The sequence below is a fragment of the Salvelinus sp. IW2-2015 genome, linkage group LG22, assembly GCF_002910315.2.
Source record: "Salvelinus sp. IW2-2015 linkage group LG22, ASM291031v2, whole genome shotgun sequence".
Taxonomy (NCBI): Eukaryota; Metazoa; Chordata; class Actinopteri; order Salmoniformes; family Salmonidae; genus Salvelinus; species Salvelinus sp. IW2-2015.
In genome coordinates this window covers 37037637-37050491 of record NC_036862.1, presented here as the reverse complement: position 1 = coordinate 37050491, position 12855 = coordinate 37037637, and the positions used below count along the sequence as shown (strand labels likewise).

At 47.2% G+C, this 12855-nt stretch overlaps 1 protein-coding gene across 1 annotated transcript in view; it reads right to left on the bottom strand.

The window, feature by feature from the left end:
- The window catches only part of cwf19l2 (CWF19 like cell cycle control factor 2), a 50892-nt gene that overhangs the window by 12223 nt on the left and 25814 nt on the right, over positions 1 to 12855 (bottom strand). Inside the window, 1 exon segment of the mRNA XM_070433891.1 lies at positions 10940 to 11039. Within this exon segment, the coding sequence (XP_070289992.1) occupies positions 10940 to 11039 (100 nt within the window).

The window sequence follows — 12855 nt, the reverse complement described above, 5'->3', positions numbered from 1 at the left end:
GCAGTGTGGAATAACACCAACAGCCCCACCCTCACTGAGGAGTCTTAAGAGGTTATAGCAGATCTCACCAAAGAGGAACAGTAATACATTAGCCTACTTATCCATATACTTATTCTCCTCACTTGTGAAAAGAGAAGCAACACAGAAAAACCTAAACTGAGGAGAGGTGGAGGGTTCAAAATCAGACAGCTCACTAGAGCAGGTTCCCTAACGGGCGGACCCTGACCATACATTCAAGAAAAAGAAGTGGGGCCCGGCTGAATCCAGTTGGTTATCCCTGCACTAGAGGGTTTCATTCAAAGCTGATACGACACAGGAGAGAGGGGGAATAGGAGAGGACATTCAAGGCGAGCGAGAGAAGCTAAAGAGAGATAGACGGCTTTGATTGACACTGCGAACAATAGACATGGCCATAACCTTTCCAAAAAAAACACATAGGCAAGTCAAGCGTTTCACTGAAGAAGAAAGTCTGATCATTGAAAACACATAACCCTTCTGTCATTACAAACTAAAAACAACTCCTACAATAAATTCACAGTTGTAAACAAACCACAATTTAGGTGTGTAATACTTCACCCAGCAGCTAAAATAAACAAGTGGTTTTGTTTATAAATGGTTGTGGGACATTATGACCATGTAGTGAGCACTAGCCAGCCAAGACGGCGTGTGCAGTGCAGCGTTAGGCATCGAAGACGGCGTGTGCAGTGCAGCGTTAGGCATCGAAGACGGCGTGTGCAGTGCAGCGTTAGGCATCGAAGACGGCGTGCAGCGTTAGGCATCGAAGACGGCGTGCAGCGTTAGGCATCGAAGACGGCGTGCAGCGTTAGGCATCGAAGACGGCGTGCAGCGTTAGGCATCGAAGACGCGTGCAGCGTTAGCATCGAAGACGGCGTGCAGCGTTAGGCATCGAAGACGGCGTGCACGTTAGGCATCGAAGACGGCGTGCAGCGTTAGGCATCGAAGACGGCGTGCAGCGTTAGGCATCGAAGACGGCGTGCAGCGTTAGCATCGAAGACGGCGTGCAGCGTAGCATCCGAAGACGGCGTGCAGCGTTAGGCATCGAAGACGGCGTGCAGCGTAGGCATCGAAGACGGCGTGCACGTTAGGCATCGAAGACGGCGTGCAGCTTAGGCATCGAGACGGCGTGCAGCGTTAGGCATCGAAGACGGATGCCGTGTACAGTGCAGCGTTAGGGCATCGAAGACGGCGTGTACAGTGCAGCGTTAGGCATCGAAGACGGCGTGTACAGTCCAGCGTTAGGCATCGAAGACGGCGTGTACAGTGCAAGCGTTAGGCAGCCAAGATCGTTGTTTTGAAGGTTCCTTTGAGTGTCTGAGATTCCTTACGCCTGGTGGAAGATGGATGACGCAATAACAGTGTTAAATTGTAGCCACTGTATTATTAGTGTAGATATGAGCTCTCTGTTAGGATAAACCTTACCAGGGCAGAAGAGAACACTAGAGTATATAAAATCTGATTGGGGTAGATGTGTGGGAGTGGAGATACTCTAGTATTCTAGAGTATATACAGTTGAAGTCGGAAGTTCACATACACTTAAGTTGGAGTCATTAAAACTCATTTTTTAACCACTCCACAAATTTCTTGTTAACAAACTATAGTCGGTTAGGACATCTACTTTGAGCATGACAAGTAATTTTTCCAACAATTGTTACAGACAGATTATTTCACTTATAATTCACTGTATCACAATTCCAGTGGGTCAGAAGTGACAGTGCTTTTAAACAGCTTGGAAAATCCAGAAAATGTCATGGCTTTAGAAGCTTCTGATAGTGTGTGCAGCTATTGAATAATTGAGTCAATTGGAGGTTTACCTGTGGATATATTTGAAGGCCTACCTCAAACTTCAGTGGCTCTTATGCTTGACATCATGGGAAAATCAAAAGAAATCAGCCATATTCACCAAATTTGTAGACCTCCACAAGTCTGGTTCATCCTTGGGAGCAATTTCCAAACCCTGAAGGTACCAAGTTCATCTGTACAAACAATAGTACGCAAGTATAAACACCATGGGACCGCGCAGCCGTCACACCGCTCAAGGAAGGAGCGCGTTCTGTCTCCTAGAGATGAACGTACTTTGGTGCAAGAAAAATCACAGAACAGCAGCAAAGGACCTTGTGAAGATGCTTGAGGAAACAGGTACAAAATTATCTATATCCACAGTAAAACGACTCCTATATCGACATAACCTGAAAGGAAGCTCAGCAAGGAAGAAGCACTGCTCCAAAACGCCCATAAAAAAAACAGACTACGGTTTGCAACTGCACACAAAGATCGTACTTTTTGGAGAAATGTCCTCTGGTCTGATGAAACAAAAACAGAACTGTTTGGCCATAATGACATCGTTATGTTTGGTGGGGTCAGGCTTGCAAGCGAAGAACACCATCCCAACCGTGAACACGGGGGTGGCAGCATCATGTTGTAGGGGTGCTTTGCTGCATGAGGGACTGGTGCACTTTACAAAATAGATGGATCATGAGGAAGGACAATTATTTGGATATATTTGAAGCAACATTCAAGACTTCAGTCAGGAAGTTAAAGCTTGGTCGCAAATGGGTCTTCCAAATGGACAATGACTCCAAGCATACTCCCAAAGTTGCGGAAAAATGGCACCAAAATGGCTTAAGGACAACAAAGTCAAGGTACTGGAGTGGCCATCACAAAGCCCTGACCTCAAACCTATAGAAAATGTGTGGGCAGAACTGAAAAAGCGTGTGTGAGCAAGGAGGCCTACAAACCTGACCCAGTTACACCAGCTCTGTCAGGAGAAATGGGCCCAAAATCACCAAACTTATTGTGGGAAGCTTGTGGAAGGCTAACCGAAACGTTTGACCCAAGTTAAACAATTTAAAGGCAATGCTACCAAATACTAATTGAGTGTATGTAAACTTCTGACCCACTGGGAATGTGATGAAAGAAAGAAAAGCTGAAATAAATCATTCTCTCTACTGTTATTATGACATTTCACAATCTTAAATAAAGTGGTGATCCTAACTGAACTAAGACAGGGAATCGTTACTAGGATTAAATGTCAGGAATTGTGAAAAACTAAGTTTAAATGTATTTGGCTAAGGTCTATGAAACTTCAACTGTAAATCTGAATGGGGTAGATGTGTGTTGGGAGTGGAGATACTCTAGTATTCTAGAGTATATAAATCTGAAGGAGTGAGAAAATGGGTTATTGTCAAAGACAACTCTTACTGCGAACCGGAGAGAATATAAACTTCTATACAGGCATTCAGACAGCAGGTATTCAGAGAGAAAGGCAGGCAGGCAGACAAGGCTAAAGCAGACAATCGGCCTGCAGGCTTGTACCTACTGAGCACTCAGTCAGTCAGCTGACAGTGATTTAGTCTGTTCTAATGTGCTAGTGGTTCATCTCCACAAGAGTAGCACATACATTGGCTCCCTGAGGGTTAACGCCTGTCCCTCCCTATACACTCCACTCACCCTGTCTGATTTCCCAGGTTGCTGTGCGGCACGATTCTCCTTGGCTTTACGGGCTGATTCAGCTGGATCTTCAGTTTCTCCATCAGAGCCTAAAGGTGACACACATTTAAAAACTTCACATGTTCCATGACTGCAACCCACCCCACCCACACTAATGATGTCAGATGTTGCATGTGTGGATTTCTCATACACAGCGTGCTGTTTCTCCATCCAAACAAACAGAATGACATTTAACAACATCTCCTGATTGTATTCCACCATTACAAGAGGCTGATAGTAGAATCACTGATTGAACAAAACATAGTCTGGTGTCCTTCACCACGGCTGCCCTTCCCATGAGTCTAAATATTACTACTGAATAACCGATGTTCCACCACCTTCGAACCCTCTGTCTCATTACAGGGATGTGGACAATGTGGAAAAGCAGCAGAGGAAGTGTGTAGTAGTAGTTTGTGCCTGGCCCATCTCTACCAGCCCTTGTCAGCTAAGAGGAGCTGGCTGTGACTGGACACTGTCAGAACAGACATTGTGATGGGGATACAGATAAGTAGTGGTCACATCCACACTCAGTCCTCTGATGGGGATACAGATAAGTAGTGGTCACATCCACACTCAGTCCTCTAATGGGGATACAGATAAGTAGTGGTCACATCCACACTCAGTCCTCTGATGGGGATACAGATAAGTAGTGGTCACATCCACACTCAGTCCTCTGATGGGGATAAGATAAGTAGTGGTCACATCCACACTCAGTCCTCAATGGGATACAGATAAGTAGTGGTCACATCCACACATCAGTCCTCTGATGGGGATACAGATAAGTAGTGGTCACATCCACACTCAGTCCTCTGATGGGGATACAGATAAGTAGTGGTCACATCCACACTCAGTCCTCTGATGGGGATACAGATAAGTAGTGGTCACATCCACACTCAGTCCTCTGATGGGGATACAGATAAGTAGTGGTCACATCCACACTCAGTCCTCTGATGGGGATACAGATAAGTAGTGGTCACATCCACACTCAGTCCTCTGATGGGGATACAGATAAGTAGTGGTCACATCCACACTCAGTCCTTGATGGGATACAGATAAGTAGTGGTCACATCCACACTCAGTCCTCTGATGGGGATACAGATAAGTAGTGGTCACATCCACACTCAGTCCTCTAATGGGGATACAGATTAAGTAGTGGTCACATCCACACTCCAGTCCTCTGATGGGGATACAGATAAGTAGTGGTCACATCCACACTCAGTCCTCTGATGGGGATACAGATAAGTAGTGGTCACATCCACACTCAGTCCTCTAATGGGGATACAGATAAGTAGTGGTCACATCCACACTCAGTCCTCTGATGGGATACAGATAAGTAGTGGTACATCCACACTCAGTCCTCTGATGGGGATACAGATTAAGTAGTGGTCACATCCCACACTCATTCCTCTGATGGGGATACAGATAAGTAGTGGTCACATCCACACTCAGTCCTCTGATGGGGATACAGATAAGGGTAGTGTCACATCCACACTCAGTCCTCTAAATGGGGATACAAGAAAGTATGGTCACATCCACACTCAGTTCTCTGATGGGGATAACAGATAAAGTAGTGGTCACATCCACACTCAGTCTCTGATGGGATACAGATAAGTAGTGGTCACATCCACACTCAGTCCTCTAATGGGGATACAGATAAGTAGTGGTCACATCCACACTCAGTCCTCTGATGGGATTACAGATAAGTAGTGGTCACATCCACACTCAGTCCTCTGATGGGGATACAGATAAGTAGTGGTCACATCCACACTCAGTCCTCTGATGGGGATACAGATAAGGTAGTGGTCACATCCACACTCAGTCCTCTGATGGGGATACAGATTAAGTAGTGGTCACATCCACACCTCAGCCCTTGATGGGGATACAGATAAGTAGTGGTCACATCCACACTCAGTCCTCTGATGGGGATACAGATAAGTAGTGGTCACATCACACTCAGTCCTCTGAATGGCGGAATACAGATAAGTAGTGGTCACATTCCACACTCAGTCCTCTGATGGGGATACAGATAAGTAGTGGTCACATCCACACCTCAGTTCCTCTGATGGGGATAACAGATAAGTAGTGGTCACACCAACACTCAAGTCCTTCTGATGGGATACAGATAAGTAGTGGTCACATCCACACTCAGTCCTCTGATGGGGATACAGATAAGTAGTGGTCACATCCACACTCAGTCCTCTGATGGGGATAACAGATAAGTAGTGGTCACATCCACACTCAGTCCTCTGATGGGATACAAGATAAGTAAGTGGTCACATCCACACTCAGTCCTCTGATGGGGATACAGATAAGTAGTGGTCACATCCACACTCAGTCTCGCATGGATACATAAAGTAGTGGTCACATCCACACTCAGTCCTCTGATGGGGATACAGATAAGTAGTGGTCACATCCACACTCAGTCCTCTGATGGGATAACAGATAAAGTAGTGGTCACAGCCACACTCAGTCCTCTGATGGGATACAGATAAGTATGTCACATCCACACTCAGTCCTCTAATGGGGATACAGATAAGTGTGGGTCACATCCACACTATCAGTCCTCTGATGGGGATACAGAGTAAGCTAGTGTCACATCCACACTCAGTCCTCTGAAGCCTGTCTCTCGTGACAGATGCCCATCGTGTTTATTTGTAACGTACAACAAGGCAATTAAACAAACACACACAGGGGAACATGCGGTCTGCTATAGCAGTACCGAGGCCAAGCCAACAACTGTCCACAGCAGAGTTACCGAGGCCTACCAAACTGTCACACAGAGTACCGAGGCCAGCCAAACTGTTCACACAGCGAGTACCGATGCGCAGCCAAACTGTCACACAGAGTACCGAGGCAGTCAAACTGTCACACAGAGAACCGAGGCCAGCCAAACTGTCACACAGAGTACCGAGGCCAGCCAAACTGTCACCACAGAGTACGAGGCCAGTCAAACGGTCACCACAGAGTACCGAGGCCAGTCAAACTGTCCACAGAGTACCGAGGCCAGTCAAACTGTCAACACAGAGTACCGAGGCCAGCCAAACTGTCACACAAGATACTGAGGCCAGCCAAACTGTCACACAAGTACTGAGGCCAGTCAAACTACATACAGACTAACTGAGGCCAGTCAAACTGTCACACAAGAGTACTTGAGCCAGTCAAAACTATCGTATAGAAGTACCGAGCCAGTCAAACTGTCGACAGATACCGAGGCCAGTCAAACTGTCGCACAGAGTACCGAGGCCAGGGTCAAACTGTCGCACAGAGTACCGAGGCCAGTCCAAACTGTCGCACAGAGTACCGAGCCAGCAAACTGTCGCACAGAGTACGAGGCCAGTCAAACTGTCGCCACAGAGTACCGAGGCCAGTCAAACTGTCGCACAGACAGTACCGAGGCCAGTCAAAACTGGTCGCACAGAGTACGAGGACCAGTCAACTGTCGCACAGAGTACGAGGCCAGTCAAACTGTCGCACAGAGTACCGAGGCCAGTCAAACTGTCGCACAGATACCGAGCCAGTCAAACTGTCGCCACAGAGTACCGAGGCCAGTCAAACTGTCGCACAGAGTACGAGGCCAGCAAACTGTCGCACAGAGTTACCGAGGCCAGTCAAACTGCGCCACAGAGTACCGAAGGCCAGTCAAACTGTCGCACAGAAGTACTGAGGCCATTGTCAAAACTGGGAGGTGCGCACAGGAGTAAACGTCACAAGTACTGAGGCCAGTCAAACTGTCACACAGAGGACTGAGGCCAGTCAAACTGTCACACAGAGTACTGAGGCCAGTCAAACTGTCACACAGAGTTACGGAGGCCAGTCAAACTGTCACACAAGTACTGAGCCAGTCAAACTGCTCACAAAGTACTGCAGGCCAGTCAAATTTTGTAAATGCCAGATCTCTATGGCAAGAAGCATCATTCAAGACGGAGACCGAGCCACATTCCCTCCCTGATTTCATCGTGGGGGACAATGAAGAGTGTGGAATAACACCAACAGCCCCACCCCCACTGAGGAGTCTTAAGAGGTTATAGCAGATCTCACCAAAAGAGGAACAGTAATACATTAGCCTACTTATCCATATACTTATTCTCCTCACTTGTGAAAAGAGAAGCAACACAGAAAAACCTAAACTGAGGAGAGGTGGAGGGTTCAAAATCAGACAGCTCACTAGAGCAGGGTTCCCTAACGGGCGGACCTCTGACCATACATTCAAGAAAAAGAAGTGGGCCCGGCTGAATCCAGTTGGTTATCCCTGCACTAGAGGGTTTCATTCAAAGCTGATACGACAGAGAGGGGAGCGAGGAGAGTGTGGGGAATAGGAGAGGACATTCAAGGCGAGCGAGAGAAGCTAAAGAGAGATAGACGGCTTTGATTGACACTGCGAACAATAGACATGGGCCATAACCTTTCCAAAAAAAACACATAGGCAAGTCAAGCGTTTCACTGAAGAAGAAAGTCTGATCATTGAAAACACATAACCCTTCTGTCATTACAAACTAAAAACAACTCCTACAATAAATTCACAGTTGTAAACAAACCACAATTTAGGTGTGTAATACTTCACCCAGCAGCTAAAATAAACAAGTGGTTGTGTTTATAAATGGTTGTGGGACATTATGACCATGTAGTGAGCACTAGCCAGCCAAGACGGCGTGTGCAGTGCAGCGTTAGGCATCGAAGACGGCGTGTGCAGTGCAGCGTTAGGCATCGAAGACGGCGTGTGCAGTGCAGCGTTAGGCATCGAAGACGGCGTGCAGCGTTAGGCATCGAAGACGGCGTGCAGCTTAGCATCGAAGACGGCGTGCAGCGTTAGGCATCGAAGACGGCGTGCAGCGTTAGGCATCGAAGACGCGTGCAGCGTTAGCATCGAAGACGGCGTGCAGCGTTAGGCATCGAAGACGGCGTGCACGTTAGGCATCGAAGACGGCGTGCAGCGTTAGGCATCGAAGACGGCGTGCAGCGTTAGCATCGAAGACGGCGTGCAGCGTTAGGCATCGAAGACGGCGTGCAGCGTAGGCATCGAAGACGGCGTGCAGCGTTAGGCATCGAAGACGGCGTGCAGCGTAGGCATCGAAGACGGCGTGCAGCGTTAGGCATCGAAGACGGCGTGCAGCGTTAGGCATCGAGACGGCGCTGCAGCGTTAGGCATCGAAGACGGCGCGTGTACAGTGCAGCGTTAGGCATCGAAGACGGCGTGTACAGTGCCAGCGTTAGGCATCGAAGACGGCGTGTACAGTCCAGCGTTAGGCATCGAAGACGGCGTGTACAGTGCAGCGTTAGGCAGCCAAGATCGTTGTTTTGAAGGTTCCTTTGAGTGTCTGAGATTCCTTACGCCTGGTGGAAGATGGATGACGCAATAACAGTGTTAAATTGTAGCCACTGTATTATTAGTGTAGATATGAGCTCTCTGTTAGGATAAACCTTACCAGGGCAGAAGAGAACACTAGAGTATATAAATCTGATTGGGGTAGATGTGTGGGAGTGGAGATACTCTAGTATTCTAGAGTATATACAGTTGAAGTCGGAAGTTCACATACACTTAAGTTGGAGTCATTAAAACTCATTTTTTAACCACTCCACAAATTTCTTGTTAACAAACTATAGTCGGTTAGGACATCTACTTTGAGCATGACAAGTAATTTTTCCAACAATTGTTTACAGACAGATTATTTCACTTATAATTCACTGTATCACAATTCCAGTGGGTCAGAAGTGACAGTGTTTTTAAACAGCTTGGAAAAATCCAGAAAATGTCATGGCTTTAGAAGCTTCTGATAGTGTGTGCAGGCTATTGATATAATTTGAGTCAATTGGAGGTACCTGTGGATATATTTGAAGGCCTACCTCAAACTCAGTGGCTCTTTGCTTGACATCATGGGAAAATCAAAAGAAATCAGCCATATTCACCAAATTTGTAGACCTCCACAAGTCTGGTTCATCCTTGGGAGCAATTTCCAAACCCTGAAGGTACCAAGTTCATCTGTACAAACAATAGTACGCAAGTATAAACACCATGGGACCGCGCAGCCGTCACACCGCTCAAGAAGGAGACGCGTTCTGTCTCCTAGAGATGAACGTACTTTGTGCAAGAAAAATCACAGAACAGCAGCAAAGGACCTTGTGAAGATGCTTGAGGAAACAGGTACAAAATTATCTATATCCACAGTAAAACGACTCTATATCGACATAACCTGAAAGGAAGCTCAGCAAGGAAGAAGCACTGCTCCAAAACGCCATAAAAAACAGACTACGGTTTGCAACTGCACACAAAGATCGTACTTTTTGGAGAAATGTCCTCTGGTCTGATGAAACAAAAACAGAACTGTTTGGCCATAATGACCATCGTTATGTTTGGTGGGGTCAGGCTTGCAAGCGAAGAACACCATCCCAACCGTGAACACGGGGGTGGCAGCATCATGTTGTAGGGGTGCTTTGCTGCATGAGGAACTGGTGCACTTTACAAAATAGATGCATCATGAGGAAGGACAATTATTTGGATAATATGAAGCAACATCTCAAGACTTCAGTCAGGAAGTTAAAGCTTGTCGCAAATGGGTCTTCCAAATGGACAATGACTCCAAGCATACTCCCAAAGTTGCGGAAAAATGGCACCAAAATGGCTTAAGGACAACAAAGTCAAGGTACTGGAGTGGCCATCACAAAGCCCTGACCTCAAACCTATAGAAAATGTGTGGGCAGAACTGAAAAAGCGTGTGTGAGCAAGGAGGCCTACAAACCTGACCCAGTTACACCAGCTCTGTCAGGAGAAATGGGCCAAAATCACCAAACTTATTGTGGGAAGCTTGTGGAAGGCTAACCGAAACGTTTGACCCAAGTTAAACAATTTAAAGGCAATGCTACCAAATACTAATTGAGTGTATGTAAACTTCTGACCCACTGGGAATGTGATGAAAGAAAGAAAAGCTGAAATAAATCATTCTCTCTACTGTTATTATGACATTTCACAATCTTAAATAAAGTGGTGATCCTAACTGAACTAAGACAGGGAATCGTTACTAGGATTAAATGTCAGGAATTGTGAAAAACTAAGTTTAAATGTATTTGGCTAAGGTCTATGAAACTTCAACTGTAAATCTGATGGGGTAGATGTGTTGGAGTGGAGATACTCTAGTATTCTAGAGTATATAAATCTGAAGGAGTGAGAAAATGGGTTATTGTCAAAGACAACTCTTACTGCGAACCGGAGAGAATATAAACTTCTATACAGGCATTCAGACAGCAGGTATTCAGAGAGAAAGGCAGGCAGGCAGACAAGGCTAAAGCAGTCAATTGGCCTGCAGGCTTGTACCTACTGAGCACTCAGTCAGTCAGCTGACAGTGATTTAGTCTGTTCTAATGTGCTAGTGGTCATCTCCACAAGAGTAGCACATACATTGGCTCCCTGAGGGGTTAACGCCTGTCCCTCCCTATACACCTCCACTCACCCTGTCTGATTTCCCAGGTTGCTGTGCGGCACGATTCTCCTTGGCTTTACGGGCTGATTCCAGCTGGATCTTCAGTTTCTCCATCAGAGCCTAAAGGTGACACACATTTAAAAACTTCACATGTTCCATGACTGCAACCCACCCCACCCACACTAATGATGTCAGATGTTGCATGTGTGGATTTCTCATACACAGCGTGCTGTTTCTCCATCCATAACAAACAGAATGACATTTAACAACCTCTCCTGATTGTATTCCACCATTACAAGAGGCTGATAGTAGAATCACTGATTGAACAAAACATAGTCTGGTGTCCTTCACCACGGCTGCCCTTCCCATGAGTCTAAATATTACTACTGAATAACCGATGTTCCCACCACCTTCGAACCCTCTGTCTCATGACAGGGATGTGGACAATGTGGAAAAGCAGCAGAGGAAGTGTGTAGTAGTAGTTTGTGCCTGGCCCATCTCTACCAGGCCCTTGTCAGCTAAGAGGAGCTGGCTGTGACTGGACAKTGTCAGAACAGACATTGTGATGGGGATACAGATAAGTAGTGGTCACATCCACACTCAGTCCTCTGATGGGGATACAGATAAGTAGTGGTCACATCCACACTCAGTCCTCTGAGAAAAGGAGAGATTAAAACTGTCCCACACAGAGTACCGAGGCCAGCCAAACTGTCCACACAGAGTACCGAGGGCCAGTCAAACTGTCACACAGAAGTACCGAGGCCAGTCCAAACTGTCCACAAACAGAGTACCGAGGCCAGTCAAAACTGTCACACAGAGTACCGAGGCCAGCCAAACTGTCACACAGAGTAACTGAGGCCAGCCAAACTGTCACACAGAGTACTGAGGCCAGTCAAACTATCTAACAGACTACTGAGGCCAGTCAAACTGTCGACACAGAGTACTGAGGCCAGTCAAACTATCGTATGAGTACCGAGGCCAGGTCAAAACTGTCGCACAGAGTACCGAGGCAGTCAAACTGTCGGCACAGAGTACGAGGCCAGTCAAACTGTCGCACAGAGTACCGAGGCCAGTCAAACTGCGCACACGAGTACCGAGGCCAGTCAAACTGTCGCACAGAGTACCGAGGCCAGTCAAACTGTCGCACAGAGTACCGAGCCAGTCAACTGTCGCACAGAGTACCGAGGCCAGTCAAACTGTCGCACAGAGTACCGAGGCCAGTCAAACTGTCGCACAGAGTACCGAGGCCAGTCAAACTGTCGCACAGAGTACCGAGGCCAGTCAAACTGTCGCACAGAGTACGAGGCCAGTCAAAACTGTCGCACAGAGTCCGAGGCCAGTCAAACTGTCGCACAGAGTACCGAGGCAGTCAAACTGTCCCGCACAGAGTACCGAGGCCAGTCAACTGTCGAGACAGAGTACGAGGCCAGTCAAACTGTCGCACAGAGTACTGAGGCCAGTCAAACTGTCCGCACAGAGTACTGAGGCCAGTCAAACTGTCACACAGGTACTGAGGCCAGTCAAACTGTCACACAGAGTACTGAGGCCAGTCAAACTGTCAACATCAGAGTACTGAGGCCAGTCAAACGTCACACAGAGTATGAGGCCAGTCAAACTGTCACACAGAGATACAGTCAAACTGTCACACCAGAGTACTGAGGCCAGTCAAACTGTCACACAGAGTACTGAGGCCAGTCAAAACCTGTCACACAGAGTACTGAGGCCAGTCAAACTGTCACACAGAGTACTGAGGCCAGTCAAAACTGTGCACACAGAGTACTGAGGCCAGTCAAACGTGTCCACACAGAGTACTGAGGCAAGTCACTGTCGCACAGAGTACTGAGGCCAGTCAAACTGTGCACAGAGTACTGAGGCCAGTCCAACCTGTCGGCACAGAGTAAGACTGAGGCAGTCAAACTGTCGCACAGAGTACTGA